Source organism: Eretmochelys imbricata, chromosome 11, assembly GCF_965152235.1.
Source record: "Eretmochelys imbricata isolate rEreImb1 chromosome 11, rEreImb1.hap1, whole genome shotgun sequence".
NCBI classification, from domain to species: domain Eukaryota; kingdom Metazoa; phylum Chordata; order Testudines; family Cheloniidae; genus Eretmochelys; species Eretmochelys imbricata.
Genome location: NC_135582.1, coordinates 68,267,475 through 68,284,888, shown reverse-complemented (window position 1 = coordinate 68,284,888; position 17,414 = coordinate 68,267,475). Strand labels below are relative to the sequence as shown.

Sequence of the window (17,414 nt, the reverse complement as noted above, 5' to 3'; positions counted from 1 at the left end):
TAAAATAAAGGGGTGAGGGTGTCTGGCAGCAGACATTTGCTTCTGGTGCTCCCGAGGGTCACAAATGAATGTGAGCTGAGTGGCTTCATTCTAGACTCTGCTTAGGGACATCACCAAGCCACTGCACAACGTGACGCAAGGTAGAATTCTCCAGGTTCTGATCAAGAGCTACCCACAGCTAGACTAGCAAGGCTGTTATGGATAGAAATGAGGGATTCTGTCAGCGCTTTAAGGGAAGGTTGCTGACTTCATTACACCTGGCGCTGCCAATTCGTTGATTGCACAAACCTCAAATTCCCCTTTACATAGCAATGAAACCAGACCTCAAGAATTATAACGTAATGCTTGCTCCAAAAGAGAAAAAACAAGATGATCAGATATCAGTTCCTTTCTGAACTGAGATATGGAATAAAAGGACTTAGCAGGAGGGGCAAAACATCTCACTGGCTAACGCATCTCTGTCCTGCAATGGAAACCTCAGATCCTGCACTCCATTGGGATCCCACAATGTAAAGCAGTTACACCCAAATCTTCAAATACATTTAGGCTCCTAACGTCCACTGATTTCAATTCAAATTGGGAGCCTAAATACCTCTGAGGATCTGGGCCTTAGTGTCGTTTTGGCATATGGGAGTACCTTTCTCATTGCCTGGACTGTATAAAGTCAAGGTATTAGTCTCATAAGTAAAAACCTCTGACTGGAGACAAAATTTTCTCTGGAATCATAGATGTTTAGGTCCCAAAAGCCAAATTCATTGCTTGCATAAGCAAACGTAAGTCCACAGAATTCAGTGGATTAATTTTGCCCCGTGCTTCAAGTAATTCTGACTGACTGATTAACCTGCAAAGTTGCAATTTTTCAAAATTTTGTATCGGCCAAAATCTCTCTTTGTGAATACTGCTTGCGTAAGATATCGAACTGTCTGATTTTTGTGTACAAATGCATGTTTTTGCACAAAGAAGCAACTGCATATGCAAAATCATAGGGGCACTTTTAGAGACCACCACTGAAAATTTTATCAATAATGTGTTTGATCCAGTGCTCACTGAAGTCAGGGGAAAGATTTGCTGCCACATCTCTGGCCACTGGATCAGGCCCAGTGAAGGTTTTTTTGTGAATTCTTCAGTAATTTTGTTTTCCAATTTGTTCCACAGAGCCTGTTGTCCCCAACTGCATTCAGTTATGCAAGTCAGTACATTGCTCGTTATGAGGAACAGGGCATAGGTAAGTAGGGGACATATGAAACTAAGTTTTGCTCCTTCATGACTGTGATACTTCATCAACATATTTCACACTATATTCTCTATATCTTTACTACAGGCCTGCAATGGGACAATATGTATAGCTCACCCATGTCTGGCGACAATACTTCTTTTGGCTGGATGTGCTGGCTAATTCTGATAGACTCTTTCATCTATTTCATTCTGGGCTGGTACATTAGGAATGTTTTCCCAGGTAAGAATGCCAAGTATTACAGGCGACTGCCACACAGTCTCCCTTGAAAATTATAAATCAGCCCTGGCGGATTCCAGAATTCATGGGAGTGGGTAGATCTGTCCTCGGCAGCGCCCTCCACTTGTAGATCAAGGAGGCGTGATTTGCTTTTTAATTGTATGTGACACACAGTAATAGCTTAGGGGGTGTCCCTGGGTTCCAGTTGTGACTGGGTATCTGAGAGGTGTAATGAAACTGTGACAGGGTGATGCAGCAGCCCAGAAAGGGTTAGGGGGTCCCTGCCGGTCACATGGCTAGGTGGGCTATATAAGAAGCTGGGCTGGGAAAGGCTGCATATCTTTTCCCCTGGCTGATAGAAGCCAGGGAAAAGCCTTTGGGGATGTAGCCAGTATTTGTCAGCATAGGAGCCGACTCCGTGGGTGCTCTTAGGCTGGAGCACTCACGGGGAAAAATTAGTGGGTGCTCTGCACCCACTGGCAGCCAAGCTCCCCTCCCCCCCCTCCTCCCTTGAGCATGCCATGTCCCCGCTCCTCCACCTACCTCCCAGCGCTTCCCCCTGGCCGCTACCAAACAGCTGTTTGGCTGCTCCGGGGGTGGGGAGGGAGGGAAGGAGCGGGAACATGGCGCGCTCAGGGGAGGAGACAGGGAAGAGGTGGGGCCGGGGCAGGGATTGGGGAAGGAGTCGGAATAGGGGCAGGGAGGGGGCAGAGTTGGGGCAGGGACTTTGGGGAAGGGGTTGGAATGGGGGCAGGGGTGGGGGCAGAGGGGGATCAAGCACCCACCAGTGGGAACAGAAGTCGGTGCCGATGTTTGTCAGTGGAGTTGTTTTATTTTGTGTCCTACAGCTCCTTTCATTTCACACAATAACTCATGCCCTGAGGCAAGGGGCTTTAAAGGACTTGGGTGTGGTGTTTGTTTCCCTTCCCTGGCTGGTGAAATGGTCTATCAGTGTACAGACACCTACAGTGGGCCTGGGAAGAAAAGTAAAGTGCTCCTTCCATCTGACTATGAAATTACTCAGGATAATATATTACACAATACTTCCTACTATGCAATCGGAGAAAAATCCTATACAGGAGTTACCAATCGTACACGTGGGCATCAAGGCGAGGATAAACTCCTCCGGACTTTATCTTTGCTATTCACCAGTGTGCAGTCACAGCCAGTACTTTCTGTAAGATGTCAACGAGCATATACTTCAATTTGCTTCTTTCCTCCTTTTTCCTTTTGTTTATGGTTGCAGGAAAATATGGCATGGCTGCCCCATGGTATTTCCCATTGCTTCCCTCCTACTGGGCCGAAAGCTACGGTGACGGACCATTATGGAATGAGAAGAGATGCGGACTCCTCTTCACCAAACTCTTGCTCAGAAAAGAGGCTGCATTCGCCAGTAAGATGTGTACGTGCCTACTAGAATTGTTAATGATGGTAACCCCGGCAAGCGCTATATGAAGCTAAGTTTACAACGGGGGCGCCATGTCGTGTGTAGGCAATGTTTGTCCAGAGGAATGGACAGTACAGGAATGGACTTGTTAAATACTTAACAAGTCCATTCCTGTACTGGAGAGATTGCTGGTTGCAGTGGTAGCCCAGTTGTTAAATGTAAGGGATAACTCTGAAACCTTTCCTTATCTAGAATCAGAATGACCGGGTTAAGTACACCCGCTCTGCCATGTCTATGTGCAAACTTGACACTGGCCCATGCAATCTTAGAGGGGTGCAGTTACCTAGTTTGGGCATGCAAATGCAGGTTTGCCTTTGACAAAAGGGATGCCTGTATTTAAAAGCTTGCTAGGTTTACTTAAGGTACATAAATATGGTTTGCTTGAAGAAAGGGAGTACTTGTGGCACCTAAGAGGCTAACGAATTTATTTGAGCGTAAGCTTTCGTGAGCTACAGCTCACTTCATTGGATGCTCACGAAAGCTTATGCTCAAATAAATTGATTAGTCTCTAAGGTGCTACAAGTCTTCCCTTTCTTTTTGCGAATACAGACTAACATGGCTGCTATTCTGCAACCTTTCACGGTTTGCTTGGTATTTTTAGCATGCCCTATGCGTGTTTTAGGGAATACCTTCAATTCTGGAAAGCTGAGCTAATATTATTTAGTTAACAACAGGCCTAACAAAAAACCCCTTACATTGACGTCAGGGAGTGATGGATCCAATCCCACAACTGCTATCAAGCCATAGTGCTTACTGCCTTGAGAAATCATATGAAAACCAGTTAGACTCTTCTCACTATGCTTTGTAGCAAGTGTTTTCAGGATCAGGACCTGAGGCATTATCTCAGACAAGTGGCAAGGGATTAAGGATGGCAGGACATAATTCCATGTCTGTTTCTTTTTAATCAGTTTGTAACATAAATTTCTTTAGTTTGTCTTCTTCAGAAGCATCTGAGCACAGAGCCAGGATCTGCTGAGTTTTAGACCTCGCTCTTACTCCCTCTGGGGCCTAGGGCAAGTCACTTCAGCTCTTTGTGAGGCTGTGTCTACACTGGAAACCTTACAACAGCGCAGCTCTATCGCTGCAGCTGTGCCACTGTATGGTTTCCCATGTAGCCGCTCTATGCCAATGGGAGAGAGCTTCATTTATTTAATATATAATTGAATTAAACCACCCGCAATGAGCGGCGGTAGCTATGTCGGTGGGAAAGCGTCTCCCACCGACACAGCTCTGTACACACCGGTGCGCCTGTCAGTGAAAATTACGTTGCCTGGGGGTGTTTTTTTCACACCCCCGACCGACAAAAGTTTTACCAATAAAAGTGCTAGTTTAGAGAGAGCCTCGGTTTCCTTGTTTGTACAATGTGGTTAACACTGTAACCCTTCCCTACCTTCCTGATAGGGGTGTTGAACAAACTGATTGATTAGTGAAGACGGGTTAAACGCTTCGTTCTTATATAATGCTTCTCGTGTTCATAAAGTGCTTATTATTTCAAATAATGGCTTTTTATAATATGAACAGGAATAGCAGCAGCTAAAATAATGAGAGTACAATGCAGACAGTTAAATTAGCATCATTATTACTACTAATGATAATAATTAATTTTTACAAAAAAATGCCTAGAGGCCCCAACCACGATTGCTCCCCCACCCCCAGCGAGGCCTAATGAGAGACAGTCCTGGTCCGAAGGAGCTCACCCTTCAAACAGACAAGACAGACAAAGGGAGGTGGGCGGGGGGAGAGAAGTAGTGGAAGAGTCTTGAGCAAGGTCATGGACAGGTCAGTCATCAAACCATGAATAGAGCCCAGGCAGGGGCGGCGAGTTACATGGGCCCATGGTGCCCAGGCTCCAGCAATATTCAGGGCCCAGGGGCCCAGCTCCACCAATGTTTGGGGCCAGGTCTCTCTCCCAGCCCCACCTGCTGCCCCCACGCATCTCCTCCAAGTGTCTCCCGGACCCCACTTGCTGCCCCGGGCGCCTCCCCTGGACCCCGGAGCATCCCTGTCTCAAGCTGGTGGTTGCCCCCTGCAGCTCCACCCTGTGCTCTGCTGTGCTGGCTCCGGGCATCAACTGCTGCCGCAGGGTCCTAGCGACCCCCTTCTAGGGCCAGGGCAGGCTGACCCTGACCCTGCCGTTCCACCTTGGACCCTTCTCTTTTCCGGCGGGACCCTCCACCAGCACAGGGGTCCCCCCCCCCCCCCGCCCGCAGTCACTGCTCCTGCCCCATGCTGGGCAAGGGGCAGCCCCATCCCCCACCCCCAGTGAGGCTACAGTGAGGGGCAGCAGCAGGGGAGGAGGCGCACATGTGATGGCAGCCCCCCCACCTGGCACACACCACAGGGAAGGCAAGGGGGCTTCCTGGACCTGAGAGGGGCCCTAGGAGCATGTGCAGTGACAGTGGTGAGAGGTGAGTGTGCTGCTGGGGGAAGGGGAGAGGGCCCCCCCCCCCCGGAGCTCGCTGGGGGGGTCCTCCTCTCTGGCCCCAGCCCTGGGGCAGCCTGCCTGCACCCCAAACTCCTCTTCCCCTGCCCTGCCCCACCCCAGAGCATGCACCCCCAACCAGAGCCCTCACCCCGCCACACCCTAACCCTCTGCCCCAGCCCTGAACCCCTCCCACACCCCAACCCCCTCATCCCCAGGCCCAGCCAGAGCCCTCACCCCTGCATGCTGCACCCCAACCCTCTGCCTGAGCCCCCCCACACCCCAAACCCCTCATCGCCAGCACCACCCAGAGCCCTCACATTTTTACATAATTTAAAAATATATATATAGGCTTACAAGGCAGGGGTGTGTGTGGGGGGGGTACTTAGACCTATTCTGGGCGCCACCAAAAATTATACAAATGTGCCGCCCCGGGTGTCTTGACTCCCAGTTAAGTACCCTGCCACTCGACACACCCTCCCTCCTCAGACAGTTGTGTATTTACTGAGCATTATTTGCGTTAGGTGGCATGGGCATGGGGCCACTTATAAACTGATTAATTTTTACTGGTATGTGTTGTTATAAGCTGTAGAGAGACAAGGTAGAGGAGGTAAGATCTTTTATTGGAACAACTTCTGGTGGTGAGAGAGACAAGCTTTCGAGCTACACAGAGCTCTTCTTCGGGTCTGGGAAATGTACTCCGAGTGTCACAGCTAAACACAAGATGGAACAGATTATTTAACATAAGTAGTTAACAGACATTTCCAGGGGCCATTCAAGGTGAAACGGCCTATTGACAACCCTCCAGTCACAGGGAGGAAAGGAAAGGGTGTGAGGAAAAGGCAGCTTGTTGGGAGGTTGGGGAGGGGGGGTTGTGTGGATTGTAGATTGCTGTAATAAGCCATAAATCCACTAGTGTCTCTGTTCAGCCCGTGATTTTTAGTGTCTAGCAGAGTAATGAATGTAAGCGCCCAGGCTCGTCCTTTGAAGGTGCTGTGCAGGTTTCCTTTGAGGACGAGGACTGAGAGGTCCGATATAGAGTGATCGTTTTGTGAGAAATGTTCAGCCCAGGTGACAGGGTGTTTTTTCTTTTCTCATTTTCCTGTGAGAGTTCATTGGAGAGTGCAGTGATTGTCTGGTTTCACCCACATCGTTGGTAGTGGGGCATTTAGTGCACTGGATGAGGTACATCATATGTGGTGATAGGCATGTGCAGGACCCATGGACCTTGAAAGGTTTGTTGCGGGAGGGTATTGATCATCATAGCAGTGGAGCTATGTCTGCACGTTTGGCATCTGTTATTCTGACAGGGTCTGGTGCCGCTTTGAGTTGCTGTGTGCTGGTCTCTGGGAAGCTTGCTTCTGATGATGAGTCTGGAGAGGCTGAAGGTTGTTTGAAGGCCAGAAGAGGGGCTTTGGGAAAGATGTCTTTTAAGATGTAGTCCCCATCGAGTAGGGGTTGTAATTGTTCAATGATACCCTGTATGGGTTCCAGTGTGGGGTGATAGGACCAACACATCTACAGCACCACATACAATCATGGAAGTTTGAAGCTGTAGGAAGTTAGAGGGAGAAATATTGGAAAGTTCAAAAATGATGCAAATACCAGGGAATGTTCCCAAGTTTTCAGCTGACAAGAATGTATTTCTCTTTATTGTTCTTTATAAAAAGCCCTATACCTTTTCTCGATAAAAAGGTCCATAGCCTCATATATAAAGTCATAAGTTATCTCTTCTGGTTCTTTTTTTAGATGTCAAAAGTGCCCTTCCTCCTAACCTCGAGCCTGAACCCCCCAACCTCACCGTGGGAGTCTCTCTTCATGGAATAACAAAGACCTATGGCTCCAAAGCTGCCGTTGAGAACCTCAGCCTGAACTTCTATGAAGAAAACATCACCTCCTTGCTGGGGCACAATGGAGCTGGAAAAACAACGACAATGTATGTCTCTCTTGAAGAGTGGTTATTAGACGCTGCGTCAAATGGGTCTGTGTTGCGAGTGGGGATGAGTGAAAGAACAAATGGGAGTTCTCAGTGTTATAAGGTCTGGATAAGATGTCTTCTTTGATTTGGTCTTTTTGTAATTATCGTACATGGTGTACCTTGCCCCTTGTCCATCCCCCCTGTTATAGATAAGGGTGTTTTTCTACTTTGGAGTCTAACCGTACTGGTTTAGAGCATTTTAACAGGGGAAAGTGATCTCTCCTGATATCGAGGAAACAGAATTAAAAGCCGTAATAGTCATTGGGTGCGTCCTAATCTAATGGAATTCCTATAATATTATATAGCACAGCAGTGACTGCAAGTTCCATGGCACTTTGGTGCCCATGGCAACTTGCTCCCAAAAGCAGCAGTTGATTGGCTTATATCCCAGGCTGCAGCAGTATTGGGAAGAAGCTTAATGGCTGCGTATTTAAATGAAAAGCAAATGAGTCTGCTGGGCTGGGAAGAGCAATGGGTTAATCTATTTTGGCCTTTCAGTTCTGCCAGGTTTGCATGTTTTCATTATTAGGATTTTTAAATAATGAATCTTAGAACAGACCTGTAGGACTGGATTTCCCCTGCGTCCAAGCTGTGCTCAGCACTAGGGTGGGATGATGAGCCCCCCAGGAGCTGTTTACACCTCCGGCGCTGTGAACTGGTCTGTGGAGAATCCAGGCATGCGTAAAAGCAGCAGGAGTTAGAGCAGCCTAAGGAACCCTACATCACAACAAGAGCAATGTAGCACAATGGAACTCCACCCCACAATTGACATCCATCCTAGCTCCCCAAACATGTCCTCTGTGCTGCACTAGGCTGGGGAATGACTGTTCCAGGAGCAGCTCCATCAGTCACACAGGTGCCTAGGTTAGAGACTATGAAACCCAGAGTTCTCCATTGTAAGCCCACCTCTCTGGAGTCCTATGCTGCAGACTTAACACAAGGCCCTCCTTCCTCCCTTCCACAGCACCCCAGCATTAGAGCGATAGGCACAGCATACCAAACCTTGCAACAACTGAAAGGCCCAGGAATGACGAACATGTAGGCGTTACCCGGACAGTACATTAAGCTGATAAGTAAAGAGATCCCTAGGAGGACTGAACCCACAAAGGCAGACACACCTTATGACTCTGGATTACTAATTCATCCTGTATCCGCCGAGGAGATCACAGAGAGAGATAGTGTGAGAATAATCATAGTGACTTTCTGGAACTTGACAGCTCGGGCAAATTCTGGCGGGGATGAGCAGGGGTCACAGGTTCCTTTCTTTTCCTTTTTTAAATGCAATTAAGGGAGGGTTTGGAGTCCCAAGGGAATGAAGAGCTCTTGCTCAGGGCTTAGCAGCAGCTGGAAAGGCCAAGGGGCAGCTTGAGAAATAGCTTCTCCTTTTAAACCCTACAGGAAGTCTCTGAAAGCGACCTATATTGCATTAGTAGTCATTCTGGGGAGAAAGTACTTTCCTCAGTTCCACTGGGTATTGCTGGGTAGGTAATTATTTGCCTGAACTAACCTACTGGATGGAGACCTGAACATGAGGTGCTCACTGCAGGTATTTTGTCTGGAAGTCTACGATTTGCTCTTTTTCTTGCTAAGAATGGCAGTGAACTCAGTGAACTCTCACTTTCAAAGCCAATGTGGTTACCAGCAATTTGGAGGTCACTAGATAGTGCAGCTAAAACTCTCTAAAATTTAGAGTGATCTTCACAATGTGGTTTTTCAGTAACTAAACAGCAGCTCAGGGGTCCATATTTATCTAAGTGTGGGGTAAGCCCGGTGGCCTGATGGCAGAGCAGTGTGCTTCCACAAAGAGGATCTGAGTTCAGAACCTGAGCTTTGGCCCCTTGACTCTGGGCCATCAGACCCTGAGCGTGTTGCTGGTATAGAATAACTTTCTTATGGGCTCCCCAGCAAAGACACAGAGCTGACAGGCTCTGAAGGGAACTGTCTTGTCCTCATTGGCGGAAAGGAGCGTTGCCATGATGTGGAGTCTTTGTGAATGGCAACAGGGGAGGGATAAAAAGGTGAAGTGGGGATACCTCTTGCTCCCTTTCTCTTTACCTGGCTGCACAGGTCAGTCCAGTCTTTCCTCATGCTGTAGGCCCCCAGAGCTGTCTGGGACTTCCCCTTGGCAGCTGGAATGTGGCTGCCTTGCACTAAATCAAGGAGAGTTATATTAGGAGTCCCGCTAGGGGAATTCTGCTAGGCGCTCAGCGAGCCCCAGGGGAAGAGAATCTCCGCATTTGTTTACGCCATTTTCTTTTTTCTCCCAGATCTATTTTGACAGGGCTGTTTCCTGCATCATCAGGCACGATATTTGTTTATGGCAAGGATATCAGGACCGATCAGGACCTCATCAGGAAGAACATGGGTGTCTGTATGCAGCACAACGTGCTATTTAGTTGCCTCACTGCCAAGGAACATTTGCTGCTCTATGGCTACATCAAAGTCCCGCACTGGAGTGAGCAGGAGCTGGATGAGGAAGTGAAAAGGTCTGATAATGCGGATGCCACACTCCCTCAGCATGTGTCACCTACAGTGTTCTCGCATGTTAATGCAGAGTATGGCTGTAATAGTCACCACAAGTGGTTGGACTCAATGCAGGAATCACTGGGTAAAATTCTACAGCCGGTGTTAAGCAGGAGGTCAGGCTAGGTTATTATAGTATCCCTTTTGGCCTAAAATCTTTGGAGCTAGGAAAACATGGACCCTGTCCCAAGGAACTTACAATCAGCTGTAGATATTCTTCTTGATGAGATTCCCCAGTATGGTTCCAGGTACTTTGCACCACTCCAGAGACAGAGCTCCAACGAGCCAGCTAAAATGGGATTAGAGCTGCTTTGTGTCACCAAAACGTGCAAAGACCAGGAACCTACCAGTGAATCTGGCACTTTGTGTTCTCCAGCCGCAAGATCCTGCCCTTAACCTTGACATGTCAGATGGAATTTTTGAAGCATCCTAAAAAACACCCCCCCGTGTCTGAGCTACATGTTAAACTATCATGCTGCATTATGACAATTCTGCATGGCAGTTCATGCCTGAGCAGTTTTTCATTTGTGTTAATGTTGCTTGATGCATTCAGATTCCCTTCCTTTTGCTAAATAACTGAACTGCAGCCTTTGGGGGCTTTTTTGCGTTTTGAAGGACTCTGAAGGATACTGGCTTGTACAGCCATCGTCACAAACTAACTGGCTCCCTGTCGGGAGGGATGAAAAGAAAGCTGTCTATATCGATAGCTCTCCTTGGTGGATCAAGGGTCGTGATCTTGGATGAACCAACCACTGGTGTGGACCCATGCTCTCGGAGGAGTATTTGGGAGATTATATCGAAAAATAAAAAAGGTACTGCAAAGATACTCGGGGTAGCATTTTTTAAATGCACCCAAGTGATTTAAGCTCCTAAGTGGCTACATCACTTTTGAAAATGGGACTTAGGGTACTTTGTTGCTTTTGAAAACATTACCCAAGATTCTTACACATGAAAATCCAGCAGCAGTAGCCACAGTTAGAAATGGGGGCCCTGGCAGGTAAAAGTTGCCCTTGCTGCTAATGGCAGGATTAGGGTTGGTTGGAAAATGGTTGGATGTTCAAGAATGGGTTCGGACAGGCTTGGCCAAGCAATTGTGTCCCTCATCCAGGCTCTGATCCAAAGCTCATTTAAGTGAATTAGAGTCTTCAGTGGGTTTTGGACCAGGTCCCCAGTCCTTGAAAAATATTTCCAGAAGAATTATAATACATTTATCAAGGAGGGAGCAGTTTTCTCGAAGTCTTAATTATTGTAACAATTTCATGAAAGGGGCCTGACTGACAGTCCACATGATTCATGCCCGATCTTGTACTAGCACCCAAGTGACTGGTCTGAGGGCTGAATGGTTCAACCAGGCCCGAATCCTTCTCCCTGGGCTATGAAGTAGCAGCAGGACTGCTCCCGGGGCATTACTCCAGCCACAGGGATGGATGAAGCTCCATAGCCCAAGCACCTCTGGATCTATAGCTGGTGGAAGATCCATTGGTACCACCTTTTTCTGCCTCTCTAAAAACCTCCATGGACTATGAGATATGGAGACCACAAAGAGCTGGGCTTTATGGGGAATAGGGTCTTTTCAGACCCTCGATGGGCTCCTGTTATCTTCCGCTAAATTCACTTTGAAAAATTAACTCTGCCATAGTGCTTAGGGGAGCTTTCAGTTTCTTCCTAATTTTGCCTCTTAATCAACTCCATTATTAATTCTAGATATGTACATATGATATTCAATGCACTGTCTGTAGCCCTCATTTGACTGTCTTTTGCCTGTACCACATATTTCAAAATCTCCATTTATTCTATCGTGTGTCTTTTGCTTTGTTTTCATATGCATTTTCCAGGCCGAACAATTATTCTCTCTACCCATCACTTGGATGAAGCGGAAGTTTTGAGTGATCGAATTGCGTTCCTGGAACATGGAGGACTCAAATGCTGTGGGTCTCCATTCTACCTCAAAGAAACGTTCGGTGATGGATACCACCTGACTCTCACTAAGAAGAAGGTTTGTAACTGTGTTGGGAACTGAAGAGGTTTAGGCTGAAATTTTCAGAAATAACGAGTGGTTTTGGTTGCCCAATTTGAAATACCTTCAAGGGGCCTGAGTTCCATCGTAAACAGAATTGAGAAGAGAGAGGCAAATAACGGTAGAAGGTCTTATCTACATGGTGGAAATTGACCAGAATAGCTATTCTGGAATAATTCTCATGTATGGACCCTTTATTCCAGATTAAAAATGATATTAGTCCAGAATAAAGTCACTTTTATTTCAGAAGAGTTCCCACTTGGGGAATTATTCTGGAATAGCTATAGTGGCCAGTCTGAGTTTCCCCAGACATGCCGTAAGTGGTGGAGTGAATCAAAATGAAACCTTGAGTCCTGATTCAGCACTTAACCACACTGGGAAAAGATAAAGGGTTTATGGGTAGGGTGACCAGATGTCCTGTTTTTAAAGGGACAGTCCTGTTTTTTGGGACTTTTTCTTATATAGGCGCCTATTACACCCCCACCCCCGTTCCGTTTTTCCACAGTTGCTGTCTGGTCACCCTATTTATGGATGCCTTCCAGTCACATGGCTGCTCAGGTGGGGTACAAAAGGAACAGGAAGCTGAGTCAAAAGGGGAATTTAGGGGAAGGGTGAGTCTTCTCTCCTCCTCGCTGTCTAAAGCAGGGAAAGCCTCTGGGAATCTTGGCCCAGTGTTTCTCAGCTTTCTTAGCTTGCAGTCATGCTTATCCATAAAGTAAGCTTGAAGGAGATTAAGCAGATGAAGGTCCCACATTCAAAATCAATGGGAGTTGTGGCCCTGATCCTTCTTGATGCTTTTGAAAATCTCAGCCTCGGCCAATGGGGCTTAAGCACTTGCTTAAAGTTAGGCATGTGCTTGAAGTGCTTTTCTGAAAGGGGGCCTTTGTGTGCAAGGTTTTAGTCTGATGTGCTAGGGGACAAGAAACAAAATAGTGGGATGTAACCAGAAAATAGAGAAATTCCCCAGGGGATGGGGGTGGGGGATTTCCTTGGCCATGGCATCTCCACTTCCGATTACCAAGTAGCTGCTCTTATTACTCCTGAGGGCATTCTGCGCCAAAAATTAAAAATTCTGCCCCAGAAAAATAAAAATTCTGCACACAATATTTTAAATTTTTGCAAATTTTATTTGTCAAATAAATGTGGAGACTCCAGCATAGCATTGGGTATCACTGGCTGCACAGAGGTGGGAGATCATTGTGCAATGCCCACGGGACATGGACTCAGCGGTGAGACTGCACCCAACCCTGACACAGCTCAAGGACTGGGGTTACCCCAGAAACACCCCAGAGCCCTGCCCCTCTGTGCCAGGTGCACCAGGCAAGCTCAGCAAGGCAGGATCCAAGTGTGGAGGGGCTTAGTGTGGGGGGATCCAGGTGTGGGTTGAGAGGGTTCTGTGTGGGGCAGTCTGGGTGCAGGTGGCTCAGTGGGGGATCCAGGTGCAGGGGGGATCTGGATGCACAGGGACTTGGTGGGGGGTTCTGGATGCAGTGGTAATGGGACTCTGCAGGGGTGTCCCGGTGAAGGTGGTTGGGGCTCAGTGGGGGGAGGGTGTGTGGATGCGGGTGGGATAGAGCCCAGCAGAGGGGGTATGGGTGTGGGGGGCTCAGTGGGGGGTCCAGATGCAGCTGGTTCAGGCTCGGTAGGGTGGGGATCTGTGTGCAGATGGCTTGTCTGGGTGGTCCAGGTGCAGAGGGAGTGGGGTTTATTGGGGGGGGGTTCTGAGTGCGGGGGTGAGGCTTGGCAGGAGGGTCTGGGTATGAGGGGGTCAGGATGCATAGGGGTTGGGCGAATGAGGGAGCAGCTCCCTGTACAGGAATCCCTCCTCCTGCAGTGGAGGAGTGATGGGTGCAGGAAAGGGGGGGGGGCGCTGAGGGGGAGTTTGCAGAGCTCCCTTCAGCTGGGGGAGAAATCTGCTGGTAGATCTGACCCAGCCCCAGATGCTTTGCAAGGAAAGAGGAAGTCCCATCCTCCACAGCCCAGCCGGGACTAGCAGCTGAGCCCGCAGGGTAGGAGCCATCAGCCAGGTCTTCGTCAGTCCCTCCTCCTGCCCCACAGTGATTTACCTCTCTGCTGGCTGCCCTAGGCCCGCAAAACATACTGCTGGGGAGGGTTGCATGACTGCTCTTGTGGCTTTGCTTTGCGTCCCTGTTAGGAAGTCATTTTTCTGTGGGGGAAGCAAAGAAATCTATACGGGACATAAATTCTGTGCATGTGCAGTGGCGCAGAATTCCCCCAGGAGTAAAGTCTTACAGAGGTTCTGCGTTCCTCCTGACAATGAGACCTTCAGTCTCCTCACTCCACGCTCTGCGCCTGTGTTGCGGTCTATGATGGTTTACCAGAGTAAGCCATACCATCCACAGAGAGAGCTGGCTGTCAACCCTGCTGCTATTTATAAATGATACTGGACCAGCTAAACCCCCCATGGCCCAGGGGCTGAGTGCTGGGCCAGCTCAGGGAGGAAGAGACTAACAAAGGGCAGAGGCCTTGAGTTTGCCTTAGAGCAGAGAGTTCTCTAACTAGGCCATTGACCCACCCTCTTTGCCCCCCTGAAAGCTGAAACACAGACGTCCTCCATTCTAAAAGAGGAATAGGATATCATGGGAGGTTAAAGGCAAAGCTGCCTGTCGAATGTAAATTCAGCAGTTGGGAGAGCGTCCATGGGAAATGTCTTCCCTGGAGCTGAGTGTTATGCCACTTCACAGAGGAAGAAATCTGCTATTGATACTATGGTATCATCAGAAGCCCTGCCAGGTAGGGTACTTTGCAGACACTTAGTGAGAGCCACTCCATGCCCCAAAGAGGTCACAGTCTAAATAAATAAGAGAGACAAAGTGAGTATTATTAGCTCCATTTTACAGGTGGGAAATGAGACACAGAAAGCCTAAGGCTCAGCTCCTCAGAGAGATATAGGTGCAGAACTCCAATTTAAATCAATGGGAATTAAGTGCCTACCTACTTTTGAAGATCTGGGTCTAAAGGTATGTCTACACTGCAGATGGGAGCGAGCCGCCCAGCCTGGGTACACAGACTAGCATGAGCATGCTGAAAATAGCTGTGTGAACATTGCAGCTTTGGCAGAGACACAAGGGGCCGGGTGAGTTAGAGCTCAGGTGGCTAGCCTGAGTCTCTGCTGGAGCTGCTTCGTACACACAAAAACAACAAGGAGTCCTTGTGGCACCTTAGAGACCAACAAATTTATTTCAGGGGAGGGATAGCTCAGTAGGGTTGTGAGTTCAATCCTTAAGGGGGCCATTTAGGGATCTGGGGCAAAAAAAATTGGGGATTGGTCCTGTTATTCTATGATAAGTTTTCGTGGGCTAGAACCCACTTCATCAGATGCATGGAGTGAAAAAATGTAGGCAGGTATAAATATATAGCACATGAAAAGATGGGAGTTGCCTTACCAGTTGGCGCTCTGTGTTAAAGAGGCCAATTCAATTAGGGTGGATGTGGCCCATTCCCAACAGTTGACAAGAAGGGAATGGGCCACATCCACCATGATTGAATTGGCCTCATTAGAACTACAAAAAGTAATTTTCCCTCTGTTGATATTCACCCCTTCTTGTCAACTGTTGAGAATGGACCATATCCACCCTAATTGAATTGGCCTCGTTAGCACTGACCCCCCATTTGGTAAGGCAACTCCCATCTTTTCATGTGCTGTATATTTATACCTGCATACGTTTTTTCAATCCATGCATGAAGTGGGTTTTAGCCCATGAAAGCTTATGCCCAGATAAATCTGTTAGTCTCTAAGGTGCCACAAGGACTCCTCGTTGTTTTTGCTGTTATAGACTAACACGACTACCCCTCTGAAACCTATCATACACACAGCTATTTTGAGCATGCTCGTGCTTGTCTGTCTACCCAGGCTGGGCGGCTCACTCTCAGCTGAAGTGGAGACATACTCTAAGTGACTTGCCCAAGGTCAATCAAGTCTATGGCAGAGCTAGGCCTTGAACCCAGATCTCCTGCAGCCCAGTCCAGTGCCTCAGCTGTAAGACCATTTCATCTGCCTTTGATAAAATTGGAATCTCGTGTCTTGAAGACGGTTCACATAACACTCGCAGATAAAGTCGTGGGTTAGGAGGCTGGCACCCCTGACTGATATTTGATCATCAAGAAATATCTTCTTTTCCTAGTGTCCAAACCAGAACCTGGCAGAGGAGTACAACACCTCAGCAGTGACCTCCCTGATCCAGTCACACCTCCCAGAAGCTTATCTCAAGGAAGATGTTGGTGGAGAGCTTGTGTATGTGCTTCCACCATTCAACTCCAGAGTCTCTGGAGCGTATCAGTCTCTCCTGAGGGCTCTAGATACTGGCTTGAGTGATCTCCATATTGGCTGCTATGGCATTTCAGACAGCACCGTGGAAGAGGTATGAGTTTAAAATCTTTTAGTTTTAATTAAATGATATGGAGAGTCTGTGATTAACTTTCCCAAAGATCTATAATTCTGCTTTAGGGCCAACCAGTGACACGACTGGGTGGGAATGGTGTGTTGTTGGTTTTTGGTAGGTTAGTCGGCTGGTGCCCCCTCCCCCCCCCCCCCGCCCACTGGGTTTTGTGTTTTGTTGTAGTTCTATTTTTTTTAAAGTCCAGCAATGAGAATGTTCTGGCTCACCAAAAATTCCCACCTTGCTCAGTGTTTTTCAGTATCTTCCCAGGAAAAAGAGATGATGGGCCGGGGGGAACGGGAGTGGTGCTGTGCTACTTAACTTTTTTTGGCAATCCCAATGAATCAGGGTGTTTCGGCTGAAACAATCAGAATGAGAGAGTTCATAATATCTACATTTTGTATGTTTCCATTATGCTTCAGGGTGAACACCATATAGGCCACTCAGAATGACTGTCTCCGTCTGTCTGTCTGCAAACCCACAGAGAAAGTGCTGCATCGTTTCCCATTCAGAAGCTTTAGTTCACTAACATAAATGTTTTCAGATGAAAGAGTAAATTCTTCAGAAACTGATAGGGGCTGCTGGAGAGGCATTGGTCCAGGTGCCCAGTCTGACCTGTTGGACTCTAACCCCCAGAAAGTGTTTTCTCTATCCTAGCAAAAGTCACTGTGAGGCTAGTGTTGAGAATCTGCTGACATTTCTTGTAAAGAAGATTTATTTCCCACCGCTGAATCATTAACTCCCACCAAACACAGGCATTCAGCGAAACATAAAGAAATTTTAAACATTAAGGGCTAGGTTATCACAGCCCTTTCCTGGCAGTGCAGTAAGGGGGCAAAAGGCCACCATTACCCCCTTGAACAGATCTCCTGGACTTGTCTTCACTGCAAAGTTAATTTGACTTAACATGGGTGTTGCCCATCCCCACAAAACCCCCTAACTTGAGTGCTTTTAACTTGGCTGGACCAAGAGGCTGTGTCTTCAGTAGGCAAAAAACTGTGTTCTTAAGTTAATTAACTTGAGGTAAAATCCTAGCAAGGACAAAGCAATTTGTGATTTTTACATGGGTCAGCAGCTCAAGTTAAAAACTAGGCTTCCCAGTAATCCTTAATGCGACTTGCTGACTTGTGTGAAAGTCACAAATTGCCTAGTCTTCACTACAATTTCACCTCAA

The 17,414-nt window shown here is 47.7% G+C and overlaps 1 protein-coding gene across 1 annotated transcript in view; it reads left to right on the top strand.

Annotated features, from left to right (window-relative positions):
• Positions 1 to 17,414, top strand: part of ABCA12 (ATP binding cassette subfamily A member 12) — a 122,874-nt gene that overhangs the window by 65,407 nt on the left and 40,053 nt on the right. The window contains 8 exon segments of the mRNA XM_077829474.1: positions 1,156 to 1,225; positions 1,322 to 1,456; positions 2,700 to 2,855; positions 7,072 to 7,258; positions 9,568 to 9,786; positions 10,439 to 10,635; positions 11,659 to 11,819; positions 15,986 to 16,222. Coding sequence (XP_077685600.1) covers positions 1,156 to 1,225; positions 1,322 to 1,456; positions 2,700 to 2,855; positions 7,072 to 7,258; positions 9,568 to 9,786; positions 10,439 to 10,635; positions 11,659 to 11,819; positions 15,986 to 16,222 — 1,362 coding nt within the window.